The sequence below is a fragment of the Labeo rohita genome, chromosome 19, assembly GCF_022985175.1.
Source record: "Labeo rohita strain BAU-BD-2019 chromosome 19, IGBB_LRoh.1.0, whole genome shotgun sequence".
Classification (NCBI taxonomy): domain Eukaryota; kingdom Metazoa; phylum Chordata; class Actinopteri; order Cypriniformes; family Cyprinidae; genus Labeo; species Labeo rohita.
Window position 1 is genome coordinate 30,164,562 of NC_066887.1, and position 21,866 is coordinate 30,186,427.

The window sequence follows — 21,866 nt, forward strand, 5'->3', positions numbered from 1 at the left end:
TTCAGTCCTGTGCCACATTGGATTATATTTCTGAGAGGATGAATAATTGTGCTTCATGGCAAGTGGGAAAGCAGTCATGCATACTTTAGGTTACAGCACACACTCAGTGTATCATTCAGGGAGTGTTGGAGAAACACCAAAAGCCTCAACAGAACGGCAGGCGTGGCACTCGCAATTCACAAATGAGCCGTTGTGACAGTGACTAAACACACATTTGTTTCTTTTTTGACATTTACATTTACTGAATGGGTGCACACAGTCACACATTCACACATTCACGTCGCCTACGGTGAAGGTATTAAGTACACCTAGCAGATTGCGGCTTCAAGGATCTTTCTGTTGACTTAAGGCCAATGGACCCGCTCAACTGGTCACATATGAAAGGAGACCTGTGCAATTCAATACAGCTCTTTCACACCTGCCCAAGAATAGTAATATTAACATCCACAAAGTGCACAAACTGCACAAAACATCCTGATGGTAAACACTGTAATTAATTGGTTATACGTACAGTATATACACATTTAACCTTTACAATCTTCCATGAAAATGAACTGAAAAATCTTTGTAGTGCAGGATGAATCATCAATATTTTAAGGATGCACTACACAAATTTTTGTCCAATCATATGCTCTCTGTATATTTTTATACAGTTAAGATCTCTGTCTCTTTACCTTCTTTCTAAGAGTACGTAAATATGCGAATATATGCACGCAAACAGTCTTTCATGTTCAGGCATCATGTATTCCTGGAGATCTTACTAAAGCGGGTATAGAAAACTATGAAAGCTTGTCTCTGCCAACAGACAAAAAAAGGTAATTGTGAATTGAGAGATGTATCCTCAGAATTGCAAGATGTAAAAGCAGAATCGTGAAATGTAAACGCAGAATCACAATATGTAACTTTAGAATCGCCAGATTTAAACTCAGAATTGCGAGATGTAACCACAGAACGGCCAGATGTCAACTCAGAATTGTGAGATGTTAACACAGAATTGTGAGATGTAACTATAGAATTGCAAGATGTAACCCCAGAATCGCCAGATGTAATGGCAAAATTGCGAGATTTAACCTCAGAACTGCAAGACGTAAATTAAGATGTAACTTTAGGATTGCAAGATGTAATTGCAGAAATACAAGCTGTAACCTCAGAATTGCCACATATTAACTCAGAATTGTGAGATGTATCTTCAGAATTGCCAGATGTGTAAACAGAATTGTGAGATGTAACTTTAGAATTGCGAGATGTAACCTCAGAATTGCAAGATGTAAACTCAAATGTAACCTCAGAATTGCAAGATGTAAACGCAGAATTGCAAGATGTAACCTCAGAATTGCAAGACGTAAATGCAGATGTAACTTCAGAATTGCAAGATGTAAATGCAGAAATACAAGATGTAACCTCAGAATTATGAGATGTAACCACAGAAACGCCAGATGTAAACACAGAATTGCAAGATGTAACTTTAGAACTGCGAGATGTAACCTCAGAATTGCAAGACATAAACACAAATGTAACCTCAGAATTGCAAGATGTAAACGTAGAATTGCGAGATGTAAACACAGATGTAACTTTAGGACTGCAAGATGTAATTGCAGAAATATGAGATGTAACCTTAGAATTCTGAGTTGTAAATGCAGAATTGCGATGTCATCTCAAAATTAAGAGATGTAACCTCAGAATTTCAAGATTTAAACAGAAAATTGAGTTATGTAACCTCAGAGTTGTGAGATGTAACCACAGAATTGCAGGATGCACATGCAGAAATTAAGAGGCGAAAATGCAAAATTGCAAGATATAAACACGCAATTCTGAGAAAACTAGTTCAAAATGCATGATGATACCTCCATCGCAATTCTGAGATTGAGATATGAATTCACAATTGCAAGAAAAAGTGAATTGTGAGATAAAAAGTCACAATTACCTTTTTTATTCCTCGTCAGAAACAAACAAAAAAAAAGTCAATTGTGAGATATAATCTCAGAACTGCGAGATGGAAACGCAGAATTTTGAGAAACCAAGAATTACGAGTTGCTAGAAAAAAAGTCAGAATTATGAGATAAAAAGTCGCAATTACTGTTTTTATTTTTTATTCTGTGGCGGAAGAAAGCTTCCGTTAAAAAAAAACAAAAAAAAACAAAACAAAAAAAAACAGATCAAATTCAAAATCAAGTCTTACAATAATTATTTTCTTGGTAATCAATGAATGACACAAAAGTGGGGAAGTTCCAACATTCTTTAACACACAACATACAACAGTTACAAAAAAAGCAAAACATCTGAAAATAAATTATATTAAAAGAAACACTGAGAATATAAAACATGACTGCACTGCACTTTGAGAGAATATAAACACCTTGTAAACAACCTGAGAACATTTAACCAATGATGTTGTTTTGTGACTGTTCAAATAACTTTAATATACTGAACAAAATGTATTGTGCCATTTTCATTTTAAACTTGACATTATCCAATTACATTTGAAATTCTATCTATCCTATACAAAAAACATTTCACATTCAACACAACACCTAATATAAACTATTACAAAGTACACATGGATAAGACGTTTCAATCTAATCCCTGTCAAATGATGACTCAAGGATGTCTGTGTCTCCACAGAGTGGTACAGTACAAACTAACCGTTAATTCAGTGTATCTGTGGCCAGACTCATATGATTACTGTTCTCTGCACGCAAACAGCCCAGACCACTAAAAACACACTCAGGCCGCTTGAGATAAAACTGTCTACAGGTTTGCAAGGAGTTATAAAGCTCAGCATTTTAAGATATTTGGGTGTTTTAATGCTAAAAGGGAGTACAAATATATTTTAATAAATGTGTTAGTGTGTTTTTGCTGCCCATTTGCACATACATATATATATATAAAGACGGTATCAGATTAGCTCATGAATATTACATAATTTTACCCAGTAGTCCTTGCTGAAGCGGGCGTTAGACATTTGTTTTTGCTCAGTCAACCCATATGGCAATATATACAGAATCTTAATGAAATACACTTTACTTATACAGTTTATATATATATATATATATTTTTTTTTTTTTTTTTTTGAACAATACATATGCTATATTTTAGAAAATATACACAAAAAATGCCCCTGAAATATAAAGAGCTAAAAGTAACTTCTCAAAAATACATTCATATAAACTTATTAGCCATTAAATTTGTCCATTTTGAAATACAGTTTAAATATATATTTGCAATATATTTGTGTGTGTGTGTGTGTGTGTGTGTGTGTGTGTATGTATGTGTGTATGTATGTATATATATTATATATATATATATATATATGTGTGTTGTGTCTGTATATATATATACACACATATACACACACACATATATACTAGCAATGTAATTTTTAGTCTATATTGAAAAACATAAAAATAAATAAATATACACACACACATATATATATATATAAATATATATATATATATGCAGTTTTAACAAATTATATGTATATATATATATATATATATATATATATATATGCCATATGGGAGCAGAGGCTTTTTTTTGGTGATCGTAACTCTTAAAATAAAGATTATTTCCAAAAAATGAGGGGATTAATCTCTAAAAATGAAATACCAGGTATAATGGCTGCTTCGCCCATGTATACAAACAAACATATGAAGACAAGCTTCACAGATACATCTCTATCTAAAGAGATATGAGCATCATCAAAACAGATCACTATACAAGATCATCAAGATCATTACTTTGGTTGAAGAGGAAAACTAAACAAATAGAAGGAATCAGGTTTGGATATCTGTTGATAAGAAGAAAACAAAACATTTTCTCACATACTGGAACACAATAATCAACACTTTTTAGTTTTAAACTTCAGATATGTTTGTGTCAGCTCAAGGTGATTTTGAAAACAAGCCTGTTTTAGAACACAAATCCAATGGAATCCTGATTACAGCAGGACGAATCGTTGTGGGGACGCCCAAGGACAGAGTAGCAATTTCACTGCAAAACTGTGGTATGTCGTTGTCCACAGAAATGCATTTTTTTCCCTCCCACTTCTCAGTTCAAGCATGTTAGATCTTGCCTTACTCTTAAAATACAATGTGCATGGCTCACTAAGAGACACAGGAAGAGATGAGGGGTTTAAAAAAAACAAAACAAAACAAAAAGTGTAGCAAAACATGGCTTAAAGCCTGCATCTAACATCCAAGGCATGCTTTGCCACGAATGACCTTCCGTCGACAGCTCAACGTCAAGTCGGCCCAGCATATCTTCATTGCCTTGGGACTTCCATGCATGTTGAACAGGTCTTAAAATCTCGGTGTTTCAGTGCCTTGTGGGTGCGTTGAGATCTCAAACACGCGGCGGTCTCGTCACCCCTCAGTGCATTTCAGGCTGGATTTCGTTACCCAAAACAGAGCTCTTTCAAACTGACCTCCTAGACGTCAAGCCAAGACCTGGCGCTTTAGGGTCAGGATTGAGAGGGTGATGGAGGCTGTATCATGTTTCTTGAGGAACAAAAGAAGCTGTCCACTTCAGCCAAGGGAAGGAAGAGACGCAGATAAAGGTAAACAGTCTCGCCATCGACCTCTATCGTGTCCTTAAGATTGGGGTACGTTTGCACAGGATAAACAGGAAAACAATGGACATTTAAAAACACGTTGAGCTCCTGAAAGGACCAAACCTTTAGGTTTAAGTCACTTGTGAGGGCAGTTTTTCCAGTTGCCTTGATAGAAGGCTTTTGCAGATAAAAAAGACTGATAAATGGCTGAAGGGTTGGTCTTGAAGATATGTTCTGGGGAAGAGAGTTACATCACATCTGGTTATCCACATAATGGATTTGTGAGTGCAGACAAATGCAGACAGACTGAGAGCATGTTCGACGGCACATTCGAATGGCACAAATATTCCCCATTTGCCATTAAAATATCACCACGGCAAGAAACAGGCTTTTATTGCAAAAAGCTTCCCACACCCAACAAACAGACATGAAAACAAGTTTTCTTGCGACAGCAGAGCCACTCCTTTGTTAGTCCTTCAGATCGAAGCATATCCCTCCTTTCTTTTAAGCATATCTTTGCAAAAGTGTACAGAGTGAAGTCAGGTACTTAATCTACACATGCTGCCAACACGATACTGATATGCGATAAGGAAGCCCGGAAGAATCATGCAGGTTAGACGAAAGTCAACAGCCTGAATGCATTGCATAGAGATGGCATGGAAAACAACAACAAATAAAGCTAAATAAATAATGTTAGTCGGCTCTACCGACAACAAAAGATGCTGTGGACTTACCGGGTCACCTCACCGCCAGGTCTCGCCTTAATATGGAGATGGAATGCTGAAGAAAAACGAAAAAAAAAAAAAAAGTTACTAATAGAAGGAAGTAATTACATCATGCACAGATTATACTGTTTCATAAATGGAGGAAGAAATGGCCAAAATAAACTATTAAAATTATGAAAGAATGGGGTGTAGTCACCACAGGTAAACACAGAAACAATGACTCTGCATAAGTAAAATAAAACCTTATAAGTGACTGCCCTAGTGAAAAGGGAGGAGGAAAAAAAAAAAAAAAAACTAAAATGTATTTAAAATACATTTATTTTATGCTAAGTATACTATAAATTAAGGCTGTCAAACGAGTAATCGCATACAAAATAAAAGTTTGAGTTTGCCTAATGTGTGTGTGTGTACTGTGATTGTAATGTATATATAAATACAAACACATTCATGTATATATTTAGGAAATATTTACAAGTATATGTATTTATTATAATTTTTATATAATTTATATTATATATAAATACAAATATTTTGTACATATAAAATATTTATAGTATGCGCTATAATTATTATACATAATTACGCACAGCACACACATATATTAGGCAAACTCAAAGTTGTATTTTTTATGCAATTAATCTTTTGACAGCCCTACTACAAATACATTTACTATTTAAGTACTTAATAAAAATACCTTGCAATTGTACTTTTAATTTAGTACACTAAACTAAATTGAAACAACTAATTTTGTACTTAATGCACTTTGTTTAATTGTGAGGAAGTAGTGTTGAAGTCCAACTAAAGTATATTTGATTGCGCTAAAGTGGAGCTACTGCAAGTATACTTTAGGTACACTTTAAATAACTTACATTTATCATACAGTCCTCATCAATAGTGTCATTAAAACACATTTTAGGCTTAATATTAATAAATGTGGATTGTGCACAAGTACACCAAATAAGGGATCAAGCGACATGTCAAGAAGTATGTTAATAGATTTGAACTATACTTAGTATAAAATAAATATATTTTAAATTTTTACTAGGGTGAAGACATCTAACACAAACTCTGGGTGAAAGTCTATTTTTAATTAGCTAACTATTTTTATTGATTCATTTCAGTATTCAGTGAAATATAACTACCCTACTATTCAAGGTATGGGGTTGCTAGGATTTATTATTTTTTTGTGTTCTTGAATAAAAGTCTGCCATTGAATGTTTATTTGATAAAAAAAACAAACAGTAAAATTATGAAATATTATTACAACTTAAAATAACAGGGTTCTGTTTTAATATATTTTAAAATGCAATTTATTCTGTGATGGAAAAGCTAAATTTTCAGCAGCTATTATGGTAGAAATCTAGATAATTATTTCAGTTTTTCTTCTGTTCTCTGAATAGAAAGTTTCAAAGAGCAACATTTAGAAACAGAAAATCTTTTCTAAAATATATAAAATCAAATAATCTTTTCTTTATTGTCACTTTTGATCAATTAAAACAAAATAAAAGTAAAAACAAAAAACAAAACACCTTACTGACGCCACACTTCTAAACAGTAATGTACATTTGTCTGCCCATTTTTGTATTTATGTTTCCAAGGAACTCTTTGAGTGCATTCTGGGATTGCCTTCTCATCAAAGTATGAATTCAAATAAAATTAGTCAACTTAGGGAGGGAAAAAAAAAGCATAAGTTTGGAGTGCACACATCATGCCTAGGTGGCTCACAAGGTTTTGGAACACAGCCAGTGTTGGTTCCAAGCATAGAATTTTGCACAAGCATTAAAAACCTGTTAGTTACAAACAAATTGCACATATGTTCTTCTTCTGGTAATGCAATTACATAGCGAACCATATATTCTTGCAAAACAAATTTATGTTTCAGTGACCAAAAAAAATATCTGAACAATTCATGTTATGACAAATAGGTCAAACACTCATACCATTTGTGAGACTTCATTGACATGCACGACAGATAACAGAGCAAAATAAGCAAAGAACAAGACAGACAGTTGAGCAAGGCTGAAACCGCTGAAGAAATGCTCACAAGGGTAAGAAAGTGAGACAGAGACAGACGTGTGTGGACATGACTGACATTCCAATGATATTCTTCAATGATCTCCTTCTAATTCTCTCTTCTGATTCTTTCATCGCGATACACGGGACATTCGGATTAAAAGATAATTATATAGCAGATAAATGTAGGTAATTATGTCATTTGGTTAATTATTTTTATTCAAATTAATAGAGAAGTCAGTCAAAAAGACTGACAGATAGTCAAAACAAAATGAATAGAGAGAAAAAAAAAAAAAAAAAACATAGTACAAGTCCATATTTACTTGTGTACCTATTTTATGTTTATCTGTGGTCAAAAACATGCAATCCACACAAAATACCTATTAATTAAAATATCTAAAAGACAAAACATCTGCAGGTGGTCTAAGAGGAAATGAGGGTTGTACATTATCTACGACAGACATCAGAAAACAAATGAAGGGTTGACGGGCTTCGCTCCCTCCCAGGATGCTTTTGTCACAGATGAAAAACTCGAACTGCAACTTTTAATTAAAGATCTGATACATTTCGCTCGTAAAACTCACTTTAGATCTTCATACAAACTTTGCATTTCAAAAATTCAAGCTTATCTAAAACTGCAAAACGTGTTATTGCTAAATAAATGAGGTCACTAATATAAGATACTTACACCTGGGTGGTTTTGCAAGCGGTGTGTTTGTGTCTGTGTTTGTATTTCTGTGAGCATGTAGGCTCTGTGTGAGTCATGCTAGCTTCTTATCGAATAAACATCTATCTGTTAGTCTAATCAGATGCGTTTGCATATGATATCCCTCAAAGCTTAGTTTTGCATTTCCAGTATTTCCTGTCCTTTCCATTTGCTACATATACTATCAAAATCCATTTAGGTAGAAACACAAGCCTTCTATGAACTTATCAGTATTTGAAGCTCATCTTGTAGTAATGAGACGTTTGTCCAAAGACGGACTTATCATCTTTCTGATAAAATTAATGTCAAACTTCTTCCAGACTAAATTTAAGATTAAATTGTCCTCTAGTTTCTTTATCTCTCACGAGATAGAAATGCAAGCTGATGTCTGCTTTCAGAGTCAAGCATAGAAGGATTGGGTGTGGAATATACCTCACCACTTGGAATATTTGGCGGTAAAAGGGAAGAGCGTAGAGAAGCCATTGATTTTAGGGCACAAAGGCAATAAAATGACCTTAAAAATGTCCATAGAGGAACAGTAAACCAAAAAATGAAAATTATAGTCATTAGTCAGATGTTATTCAAAACATTCCAAATACGCTGTTGCAGAATGGAAAAGATAAGAAATATCAGAACTTTCAGATATGGAATATAGCATGTTAGTCGTACATGTCAACTACTGTTGTTTTTTTCCTGTTTGGGTTTGAAACAGGATTTGGAACGACATATTTTTAGTTTTCGTGTGAACTACTATTAATAGCGCATACTACCAGGGTTTCTACAGATATGAACAAGTGAAATTTAAGACTTTTTAAGACCTTTTTAATACCACATTATATGAAATTTAATACCTAAACCTGTAATAGAAAAACACATTATATTACATGCGTACGTGTAATATTTAATGTGTTTAATGTACATTTTATCACAGTCATAAATTATATTTATTACTACGATATATAGTCAACTTTTCATATCAGCAGATAATATTCCACACAAAATATTCATATTATGAATATTAAAATGAGAAATATTGGGGGAGAAATGTATACTTTTAAACTAAACTACCGGTAGGTGGTGGTAAGTCATTTAATAAGTGGGTTATTATTTCAACTGATTCGTTCAAAACGCTGAAAAATTAAGTAGCAAAACACAGTCTGTGCTATACTTCTGATGTGATCCTTGTTTGGAACGATTATCGTTGGTAAAACAGAACAAAACGGTAAATATTGTGTCTAAAAACTTAACTACTTGTTTATTGAACTAAAATCAATGTAACATTTGCAATCGTGAGAATACTCAGCAAAATAGCTTCCTTGGTATGTTACTGAACTATATCATGTTATAAATAAACCACTTTTTTAAACTTTTACCTCAGTGTGTTTCTTCTGAGTATCTTTATGTGTGCCGTTATGCTCATTTGTTATGAAGTCTCTCACAAAGAGACAGGCAGCACGATTTTAATACCAGACATATATTATCATTATCGATCACCGTTGACGTTGAATGTATTAAAATACGAAGAATCATTCTTAAATTTTGATGCCGGTTATTTTTTGTCACTTAAGTTTTAATCAGGTTGTTTGTCCGGTCAGGCAAGTTAAAAAAAAAAAAAAAAAAAATTTTAAACTAGCTCGAAGGCTGGTGGTCAGCAAGCTGTAGCTTGACCTATATTTATTACCATCACACCATTTTTAATCAGGCTGTTTGACAGGTCGGGCAAGTTTAAAAAAAAAAAAAAAAAAAAACATCAGTGTCTTTCCAATGATTGTAATGTCCGCCAGGCTGAAGATATATTAGCGTAAAATGTCAGGAAAATGTTATTTAAGACATTTTAAGACACCCTGAATACTGTTTAAAAGATTTGGGTCAGTAAGATTTTTTTGGGAGAAAGAAATTAATACTTTTATTCAGCAAGGAAGCATTAAATTGATCGGAAGTGACAGGAAAGATATCTATAATTATAATTAAAAGGATTTTTATTTTTAAAAATGCCGTTCTTTTGGAGTTTCTATTCATTAAAAGAATTCTTGTGCAGCAAATCAGCATATTAGAATGATTTCTGAAGGATCACGTGACACTTAAGACTGGAGTAATGATGCTGAAAATTCAGCTTTGCACCACAGGAATAAATTACATTTTAAAATACATTTAAACAGAAAACAGTTATTTTAAAATAATTTTATATTGAAATAATATTTTACATTATTACAGTTTTTAAATGTATTTTTCTCTTAAGAGCTTAAGAGAAAAATCTTACCGATCCCAAACTTTCTGAATGATACTGATGTATAGGTGCGATTACATTATCAAATGCTTAACATTTACATACCACAGACAAGACCGAACAATATTGCCACATTATTAGTGCTGTATCATCACACTAACACCACTAAATACTTGCGTTACGAAAGAACAATAATCCAGTGCTTCCTGAATAAACGACTTCATTCAACTGCCCCGTTGGCAAATCAAAGTGACTGGAATGGAATCAGGAAGTGGCAGAATGCATCATATCCTCTCTGACAATCATATCTTACAACACATGTGGGCTGTCTAAAGGTTTGCTGATTGACGCAGTCATGTTTCCGAAACCACCCCCGTATCCTGAGAGGTCAAAATGTTAAGTGGTGATGTTGTTTGCATGCACAATCCCGAACTGTCATTGCCTAATTATTAGGTTTAAATGTCTAAGGATTCGAAAAATGACAAGAACGGGAACAAGGGCGACATGGAGAGAAAAGGTTTCGAAGTTAAGAATGTGATAAGAAAGAGACAACTGACCCGAGGCTTAATGGTGATTATCGTTCAAAATTATTTCAAATCAAACCTATATTTATATGCACTGGATTCCTGTATGTGACGAGAGGAAAGAGGAATGAATTTTAGACTCACTCTGAGTTTGCTTTTTTCTTGCGCTTTATAATACAAGCGATGATTATCACGGCCACAAGCACGCCAATTACAATCCCAGCAATCGCTCCACCAGACAGGCCCTCGTCTACAGCACCAACCTCTGCAAAACAGGAGGTGTTTAGATTATTACAGACACACACGACCAATATATCACCCAATTAATCTGTTTGGCTGACATGTCTAAATCTAGATATGAATTACCACTCAAAATTGCCATTAGACACACTTAGTGGCTTATGCCAATAATGTCAAAATCCCTAAACATTAGATAAATATTACTTATATAATACAAATTAAAATTAATGTGAAATACAAATATTAACATTATTAGATCACTCAGTCTCACCATTAGGCTATATCAGCATATAACTTTTTTGTATGTGAATTACAACTCAAAATTAGCATTTATCTGCATTATGGCCTATACCGATAATCTTAAATTCCAAGACGTAGATTTTTTGTTTTGCAAGCCAAGAATGGAAATAAATTGTGAAACATAAATATTAACTTATTATTTAATTAATTAGTCTTGCCAATATATCAGTATTTGAATTATAAAAATTATATACTGATAATACCTATACCGATCATTTTAAAATGCCAAGATGTAGATTTTATGCTGTGTTAGCTGAGAATGAATTTTTTAACTGGCATGTTTAACTGCAACTGCGAGTTTGTATATTATAATGTACAATATATTTTTAATATTACTAATATAATATTAGAACAATATATGTGATATATAATACTACATTAACAACTTATGATGTCATATAATTAAAAAAATATAATAGAATAGAATGTAAATTAATGTGGAAGATAAATATAAACTTACTATTTAATTAATTAGTTTTGCCAATATATCAGTATTTGAATTACAAAAATTATATACACCGATAATACCTATACCGATAATCTTAAAATGCAAAGACGTGGATTTTATTTTTTTGTGAGCTGAGAATGGAAATTAATTCTTTAACTGCCATTCTTTAACTGTTTACCTGTGACTTGTATATTACTATAACATACAATATAATTACAATATTACTTATATAATATTAGAATAATTTATGCAATACATAATATTATATTAACAATTTATAATGTAAATTAATGTAAATTTATAATGTAAAATAATGAATTCTTAGTTATTAACTTATTATTTAATTATTTAATCCTGACAATAATAACGATAATGCCCATACAGATAATCTTAAAATGCCAAGACGTGGATTTTAGGTTTTGTGAGCTGAGAATGGGAATGAATTCTTGAACTGCCATGTTTACCTGTGACTGCAAGTTTGTGTGTCTTTGTTTCTGTTTTTCCCGTGATGGGGTTGAACGCCTCACAGGTGTAGATGCCACTGTCCGTGACTTTGGCCTTTTCAATATTAATTTCTGCCTGGCTGATGTTCATCACTGTACCGTTGAGTTTCCATGAGTATTTACTGATAGGAACAGAGTCTGCAAAGCAGAGTAATTTTGCAGGTTCTTCAAACTTCACTGCATTCTTCCCTTCAACTTTCACGTTCAGTGGACCATCTGAGGGACATCAGAGAGATTGGCTCAGTTAGAAAGGTCATATTTACATCAGAGTATTGCAAAAACAGTTAGTGACAATACATGCATAAAGGAAACCATCACCACTTGCAAACAAGATGTAAATGTTTAGACAAGACAACAAAAGAGATGTGTTACACAAATCGCCATGTTTTAAGCAGCCACCACACGTGTATCTGTGTGAAATACTGTGAAATACTGCCCAAAGTGACAACATCTCAGCCAGTCAGAACATGCTTAATTTACAGGTGAGATTTCAGCGACACATTGGGGAAAAAAATAGATAATATAATAGTAACTGAATCACAAAGTAATTATTATGTAAAACCCCTTCTCATGTTAATTTCTGCTTTCACAAATCCAAACAACTTATGTAAAAATAGATTTACTGTATGATTGATCATCGTGTAAGACAGCTCACATGAACAGTATTTCAATGAAACTATCCTTTCTTGGATACTTACAGTTGATCACCATCTTATAGGTGCTTTCATCTTTGTTGACTTTGTTCTTCAGTTGGCACTTGTAGTCACCGGCATCCTCTTTAACAACTTTAACGATGGTCAGAGTTTTCTTGTCAGCTGAGAGAATGACACGTTCACTAGGGGTCAGAGGTTTGTCGCCCTTCAGCCATTCCACGCTTTCGGCTTTTCCAGCCGCTGCCGAGCAGGTGATGTTGACTGTACTGTAGCCATCAATGAGAACTGATGAGGAGCTGGAGATATTTGTTCCAGATAAGGCCTCTAGCAAAACAGAGCAGAAGAGAAGACAAAAAATAAGCAATGCTTAAGCAATGATTTTTGTGGAAAATTGTTACATAGTTTTTTTAAGCCATGATGTGACAAAACCCAATTTCAGCCAGACGGTAGTGGTTGATTCTTGCCTAATGTCTAATGTCTCTATAGTGATTAAACGGGAGAAATATTTCAATTTTGGTAAATCTAACGGGCAGTCTTTGGTCACATTAATCTGTTATTTGTTCCGGAGCAAACAGTATTGGCTGAGGGGAAAATCTCATCACGTTATATTTATGTAACTTTAATACTGTTTATCAGAACGCTGCCTATGTGCTTTTGACTGAATTTCCTAGCAACTTTTATGACGGCTGTTGTTGTTTATTACATATTATTTTTCAATAAATAAAATTTTATATAAATAGAAGTAGTATTTAATAATAGGATTTAGTTTTGGAAAACACTGTGTGTTCGCGATAGTGTTTTTAGTTACATTATTCCACCATTAGATGGTGACAAGAGACTGTTTCTATGAACGAGTCAGCAGTAAAAACTTTTATATTGAAAAAGACTGAAAATGGGTTGTAAACAAGGAAGTTTTAACAACACAACAAAACGTAGCTAACAACTCCACTGATCGAGCTTGTCATTGGAAATCACCCTTAACAGATGAAAAGATAGTACGACAAAGATATCGCTTTCCTCAGCAGACATTTAAGGTACTGTTTTATAGAGGTCGACCGATATTGGATTTTACCGATACCAATAACTAGGTTGGACCACACTGGCTAATACAGATTAATCGTCCGATAGTTTTTAAAATGGATACTAAATGAAAATAAATCCTGCTCTACTAAAAAAAGTAGCGTACTGAACCATACTTTGTAAATGAATAAAATATTAATATTAATTATATATTGATTATTACAGTTAGTTCATTGTTCATTAATGTTAACAAAACTAACATTTTTAGCAACTAAAATTTTTTAAAAATATATCAGTAAATGCTGAAATTAACACATTCTAACAAGGAACAATACTACAGCTTTTATCAATTTTAATGTTACAAATGGATATTGTAAAGTGTTACCATTACGTCAAGCTAAAGATGGCCATCTTTAAATATCTACACAAAGGCCACAGTATTGAAAATGCATACATATAAATATATTGTGTACCGTCACACTTTATTTGCTTTTATTCTAGAAAATTTGTGGTTATCTAATCAAAATATAAAAATATGTTAGTCACACAACGGGCAAAAGCGCAGCGCCGCGTCTAGAAGAACTCGCAGCTATTCGGTATCACACACACTGGACGCGTCACGTTCGATTCAAACGGCGGTCCACAAGACTTTATTTGATCACCAAACAGGCAAAAGTATACTGCTATAAAAAAAAAAATATATAAAGACTCTCTATTTTCATTTCTTATGCATTTACACACTTGGGCCGTCGAACTATTGCATAAATGTAATATCACACTTAGTGCAAGCAGTGCAAAATGGCTGTATATCGGCACACTGTGATTACTTATGCCACATGGCCTGCGCTATTTAACCACTCGTTGCATGCAAGATGGCGGGATTTGCAGAGAACGGTCAAAGCAATGCAAATACACATACATATAATGTATGAGCACTGCAGAGAGCACATTAATAACTACACCAAAACACAGACATTTCAGGCAATTTGGAAATCCTTGCCATTGACATGTCTGGGAAAAACAGAATGTACTGTCATCCTACAATCTGGCTAAATTAAATAATCTCTTAGCAGCTTCATTCACCACAGCATTTACTTTTTGAGCATCGCCTTTTTCTCTGGCACTACTCTCTTGGTTGTTCAGACATCATTATTGTGGAATGTACCAGTCTGATTCAGACTCATTGCATTCACCAAATACCTGCAACATCGTTCAGCACACATTGTCTTCCTCCTCACCGCCTGTGTTTTTAGTTTCGGGTAAGACGCATGAAAACAGCTGCAAATGAACTCTCTCTATTCATCCAGAACACATTTCAAGAAATGCATTCGTAACCCAAGAGAGTTCTTCATATTAGATCTCATTAAATCGGTTTTGCATGAATGGTTTGCATTAAAATTTTATACAAAATCAATGACTCAAAAACACATTACGGTTACAACTTTATGATGAACCCTTCACTGACAGATCACTGCGAGTGAAACCTTAGCCAAGCGGTACCTGCCCAAATCGTATCTGACGTCAGACAGTTTGTATTCTGTTTTCTTTAGTGCGGGTTTCACACACGTGGAAACGCCTCAGGGGAAGACACTGTTCTTCACAAAAGCCACAGAGCCTGAGACCACAGGTTCAGAAGCCGTGTAAAATCAATCTGCTCACAATCAAAGAAAGCTGAACATTTCTGAAACTTCTACCCGCTAACGTGAGCCGAGACAGACCTCGGAGCAAAGCAGACGAACAGGTTCATCTTTTAAAAGCACTTGTAAGCCAGGAAGCCATTTTGAATAATGACACATAGACAAACAGACAGACAAGCAGCCATTGCCTGTTGATATTAAAAGTGTAAGCTCAACCAAAAATGAAAATTCTGAAGAGGTACTATAAATATATATATTTGTTACATGCAATTACAACTAATAGAGAACTTTTCAAATTATGAAAATGCATCTTCAAATTATAATAAAAGCAGTTCATATGACTTGTGCTCTATATTTTAAATCTTCTGACACCATACGATTACTTTGTGAGAAGCACATTTTGTGAATGAAACATTCAAACTGGTTTTGTGAGCCAGATCGACTAATAATTATAATACGTCTATTGAACACACTAAGAAGAGCTGAGGGAGATGTCAAGATTTTTTATCTGTTCCTACTTAAATTTATCATAGGATTTCAGAAGATTTGCAATGTAGTGCGCAAGTCTTATTTTTATGCTATTTTTGTGTCCTTTTTAAAGTTTGAAAGCCTCAGTTCCCACTTGTCGTAATTGCATTGGAAAAATGCAAACAGCAGCAATTCACCTTTTGTGTTCCACGTAAGAAGGTCATGCGGGAGTGGAATAACAAGAGTAAATAATGCCTTAGAATTAGCTTTTCTAAGTAAATTAATCCTTCATGGTTTAAGAGAGATCTCAAATCTCATTTCAGTTTCGTTTCTATTGTCCTTTTCAAGGCATATATAGTTGTTCCTCTTCCAGAGTACTTCATTTTTTTTTTTTTTCATCTTTATCTCACTTCTTGGCAATGAAGCCACCATGGTAAAGCATGACTATCTCTGTAGTGCTCCGCTGCTAATCAAAAGATTTCAATGTATGTCATTAAAAAAAAAAAAAAAAGTAAATAAGGTTTAAAACTGTAAATTCATCTACAAATTATATAAAGGCACATACAACCAAATCTGTACAACCAATTTTATAACTGAATCTCCCAATGTGCCACATACTTGGTTAGCCACAAATTAGCGAACTATATACTTATAGACAAATTGCATCATATTAAAAGGGCCTCTCTATATGCTTTTATGAAATATGCATATTCAAATTCTAGCTTGCTATTTTGCAACATTCATTCAAATACAAAATATGTAAGAACATCATAGATTGCATGATCAGTCATTTCCTAAAAAACTTTTATCATTATCAATTTGATTTGAAAAAAAAAAATTCTTATTGGTTCTTATTGGAATCTATTTTTAATATGTATTTGCATTTACTCAGACTGCTGTAATAGTAGTACTAGAGAAACAATGCACAATTGATGGAACTTCCGTTTGTATTCAAAGCATCTGCACATGACTTTAGGCTTCTGACTTACCCAGAACAGACACCACAGTGATCTGCGAGGAAACGTAGCGCTTGGTCTTCATGTTGTAGGCCACACAGCTATAGTTTCCACTGTTTATTTCCTGTACATTGGTGAGGGTAAGGCTAGCCGTGGTCTTCTGAGGTAGCTCCTCACCATTAAACTTCCAAAGGAGCTGTGCGGGAGGGTCAGACTGGGCTAAGCATGAAAAGGTTAAGTTGGAGCCTTTCTTAAGGAATGAATCTGTTGGAGTTTGTGTCATGTTGACTTTCTCTGGGCCATCTAGACAGAAAAAAAAGAGGTGATGAAAAGGAGGCATAAGCAAAGGTTTAAAGTGCTTGCAATGCACCCATTGACCAATGATCCATTTTTTTAGGAAATACAGTTCTAGTTTTTGACAACAAAGGCTCAACAAGAAATACGAGAATATAAACCGTTGTGCCATGTTACACTATTTCACATCTTCCATTTCATCAAGATACTGTAAATGCTATCTTTAAATCAGGAGGATGTATTTAGAGTATCAGGATGTGGTTAAAGTTCAAATTTAGGCTAGCGAATCTCAAAAATGTTTTTAGAAAGCATTGATAGTCTCGAGACTCGAGAGATTCTGCTGGAATGCATTTACTTTATGACCAAACCATGCACTTCAAAAAGATTCGATCTGTAAACGCACACATGCACAAACACTATTTTACAACATCCATTCCCTTCCTGCTGTTCACAGGCTCATTCACAACCATATTTTATCTAAGCTCAGGCTGCATTTTTCCCTGCACCTGTGCAGAACCTGTCTGAACTAGAAAGTCTCTTCAGATCTGTGCTGTCATGTGTGCTTTCTAGTGCACACCATCTGCAGAAACAAAGAAGGGGAGAAAAAAAAAAAAAAAGACAATCTGAACTTATCTGCACTAGCACCAGTACTGCTGTAGCATTGCTCAAAACATCTAGTATTGGTAAATTTACATTACTGCAAGTACTTGCATGCACAGAATTTTGTGAATGTATGTGTGAAGACACACAATCAGGTTTGCTGTAAAATCAGGGTCATTATGACCCAGTACATTTCCATCATTCATGGCTTAATAAAATAGTTCAGCCAAAAATATAAAAGGTGTGGCATTATTTACATTACTTTCATTCATTACGAAGATCATTAAGCCATTTTATGCAATAAAAATAAAAAAGGCACCAATAAACTTTTCAATTTAATTGATATTCGTCCCCTCTGCTATTCACACCAAAAAAAGGTACACTGTATTCATGGACAAAAACATTTCCTAAGTACAAAAGTGAAGATTTTTAGTTAAAAACAAGGTAAAACTGTTCCTCACAAAATGCCATTAAATGGCTTTAAAACGCTTGTAACCTAGTGCAGAGTTTGTATGCACCCCACTTTAGATCTTTTTCAAGCTTTCAAAGAAATGGTCACTACGAACTGTCACTGCATGGAAAGTATTGCGTAAACGTAAAAGGTTACATCATATGGGCTTGGAACAACATAAGAGTGAGTAATCAATGACAGCTTTTTGACTGAACTGTTCCTTTAAGGCATCTGTGTGTTTGTCTCAGGCTAAGCATGTGTGGGTGTGAACAGGTACGTACAGCTCACGGTGAGATTGAAGGCAGCGCTCCTCCCTGACTCCAGCGGGTTTTCTGCAATGCAAAAAATGGGTCCTCGCAGATCTGTACGGCGAACTTCTGCAATAGTTAGCACATTGCCGACTTGGTTTAGTTTTATGTGTGTGCCATCCACCACCAAAGGAACTGAACCGTTCATCCACTTGTAGGTAAAGGAGCCTTTGGCAGAGCAGGTAAGATTCACGGTGCTGTTAAACTCAACAGCTTCAGGCGGATTGGACAAAATCATGACGTCAGTTACGGGTTCTGGAGAAAGAGAGGAGAGATGTGGATTATGCTCATTGAGAAACATCTTTGCTCTTTCCCAGGGAATGAAACCTCAGAGAAACCTGAGGTTAAGTGCCTTGCTCAAAGCCATAATAGTGACAGGTCATGACTTGCTTCTTGGGCGATCCAACCAACAACCTCTGGATAACCAACCCTGAGATTTGACAACACACATCTCACATCAAGAAACCCTCCCACAGATCTAAAATCTCTGGAAACGTTTGATTTCCAGTCAATGGATGAATGACTTTTAAATGAATCATAAGTCATAAAATGAGTCATCACTACTATCTACTTGGGCTGATTCAATCATATCTCTAAAACCAAATGCATATTTGCACAGTGAGGTTAATCCTTTTCTGTTATTCAGCGCAACTCTGTCTTAACTTCTTTAAAGTTCACTTTTAGTATTCAACTAATGCTTTTTGTGCAGGACCTTCAACCCTTTCTTAATCTGCCCAGACCTTCAACCACTAGGCTTCACCAACCCACTGTCTAGTCTCTCACTATATAACTTTGATTGCACTGTATATTCAATACTCACCAAGAACCTCAAGATCAACCTGTCCGGTCAGTTGCTGTCCCTTGTCAGTGACTATAGTGAGAGTATATTCCCCTCCATCCTCCTTCACCAGTGGCCCAAGCTGAAGCTCGAACGTCGTCTTATTGTAGCTGATTCTGCCGGCGTATTTCTCATCAACGTTGTCGGTGTTTGATGGCACAATGCTCGTAATTATCGGTGCAATTTTTGAACCATCGTTGAAATTCCATGTTACGGTTACAAAATTCGGTGTTAAGATGACTGTTGTCTTGAAGGTCACATATTTACCTGGTTCAATGAGGTAAGGAGAAATCTAGATTAAAACACCCATGCTAAGCGCATAGAAATTTATCTAAGCATTTAATGATTATTAAACAGTATTATTAAACATTTCATGAACAAATGGTGGTGCAACCATCTATTGAAAACATACTCGAAAACTATCTGTGCAACTTGAATACATCCGAGTACACAGAAGGTTTTCGTCACATGACAACAAAATGGCTTGGTTATTCCACACAGAAATTGATTTTAAAGACATTTTTAAGTAATAATAATGTTCATTAAATAAATAGCCTAATAACTTGTGGCAAACTTCTAAGCTACCAAATTACTGACAGCACAGCACGAATTTCAAAATTAATTTAGAATAGAAAACAAAAACAAACCAAACCGTGGGTAAACCATACATCGACTCACCTATAACGCCGTTGATTTTGTTATTGAGAAGCGGACTGCCCTCGGAATAGCATCCTATAAGAGGAATGATTTTCAGTCAGGACACTTAATGTGAACTTTAAAAAAACTACACATTACACAGTATGTCCTGGTGTAGGCTACTGTTTAAAGATTTACATACATATTTTTATTTTTTTAAAATTCAAAATAAAACCCTAAATGTGCCAAGTGACATTTTTATCTTTAATTTTGATTTTTAACTTACCAAGAGCAGCCAAAATAAGCAAAGGCAGCCTAAAGTTAAAGAAATCCATATGGAGAGATCTGAGTCCCTGGAGCGACAGACAGGAATGTGAGACGGTGTGACTCTTCTGTAAGAACTTGAGAAAGTTAAGGCGACACACCCAACCAGTTTATCTGAAAACCTGCCCCGTTCAACCTGTACTCTTCTGATGTCATCCTTTACTGCGCTTCATCAAGAGGAAACATTGCCCCCTAGACTTCATTTGTCAATGGCATTTTGTTTTTTGCCATATAAAAGCACACAGCGTGTTGCCTATTTGCATACAATGCGGAATCAGTGAATGTAAACAAACCGTCAGTATAAATAATTGTAGCTGTTTTATTTATTAAAAAAAAAAAAAAATCAGCATTAAATACAAAAGTAAAGTAGGCAGAAGATCAGGCTGCTATATTAACACTGAAATACATGCATGTCAAAAACGTAAAACTAAATGATAAAAAAGAGATTTTTCTAAATAATATATAGGCTTACAAATGAATGAACAATATATATCAATTATATGTCAAAAATATGCAAAATACAGAAATAATACAAAAAAAAAAAAAAAATTAAATAACCTGCTTAAGTATTCATACCTCTTGTTAGGAATCAATGCATTAGGTAACTTAAAACATTAAACTGCTCTAGCACATAATGTGCGGATGATGTATTTCTGGCTTCTACTGACTCCTAGTGTCAAAAAAGAGACACTTCATGCTTCCACATGGGTGTTGCAAAAACAAAAGCCAAAATTAGGATTAGAGTAAGTAATAGGGATCTGATTTTAAAAAGCTTTAAAAAGCCAGAAACATTGGTTTCTGTAATCACTTTTTCTCCAACAGTGTCTTAGATCAATGTATTTACATCCATTCTACTTTACCACTAAGGCACCATAAGAGAAAGTGACTGACAGCCCTTGTTTTTTTACTTTTGAACATAATCTGTGAGATATTTATACATATAATGCTTTGGAACTTATATCAAATTTAAATTTCTTAGTCTCTATACTGTATCCGCCCACCTGCCACATGCTGCGCATCTTCCTCATCCACCCAGCAGTCAAAGGACACGCAGCTATGCTTGTGTAGTTCTGGAAGAACACCTTACAGAGACAGGCGCCTGTGAAATATATGGACATCTATGAAGCTTTACAGGTGTTCATACTTCTTACAATGATCCCCTGGAGAGCTGAATGACAGTGGAACACCACCGCTGGCAGTCGGAGTGAGCTGAAACTGAAAACAATTATCTTAAGATAACACATTTTTCCACCGCTTTCTGATTTACGTCTACCTCCAGCTAATAACTGCCCAGGGGTGTTGCATATGGGAACTGAGCGAATTGACTTGCCATCACATGTTTTCTTATCTAGCACAGGGCCCCAAATTAGACATTTTTTACCCTTCAGGGGGGAAAAAAATCAAGTTAATACATATTTTGAAATATGTAGTGCTGAAAGCATG

At 34.6% G+C, this 21,866-nt stretch overlaps 1 protein-coding gene across 1 annotated transcript; it reads right to left on the minus strand.

Annotated features, from left to right (window-relative positions):
• Positions 1 to 2,218: 2,218 nt before the first annotated feature.
• On the minus strand, positions 2,219 to 20,509 carry si:ch211-264f5.6 (carcinoembryonic antigen-related cell adhesion molecule 5). The gene is made up of 10 exons (XM_051137690.1): positions 20,386 to 20,509; positions 20,142 to 20,195; positions 19,446 to 19,730; positions 18,599 to 18,880; positions 17,006 to 17,275; positions 12,937 to 13,215; positions 12,200 to 12,454; positions 10,892 to 11,012; positions 5,287 to 5,332; positions 2,219 to 4,786 (listed from the first exon to the last, which is right to left on the minus strand). Exons 1-9 carry the CDS (start codon positions 20,432 to 20,434, stop codon positions 5,314 to 5,316), a joined length of 1,614 nt encoding a protein of 537 aa, XP_050993647.1. The 5' UTR covers positions 20,435 to 20,509; the 3' UTR covers positions 2,219 to 4,786; positions 5,287 to 5,313.
• Between the last annotated feature and the right edge of the window lie 1,357 nt (positions 20,510 to 21,866).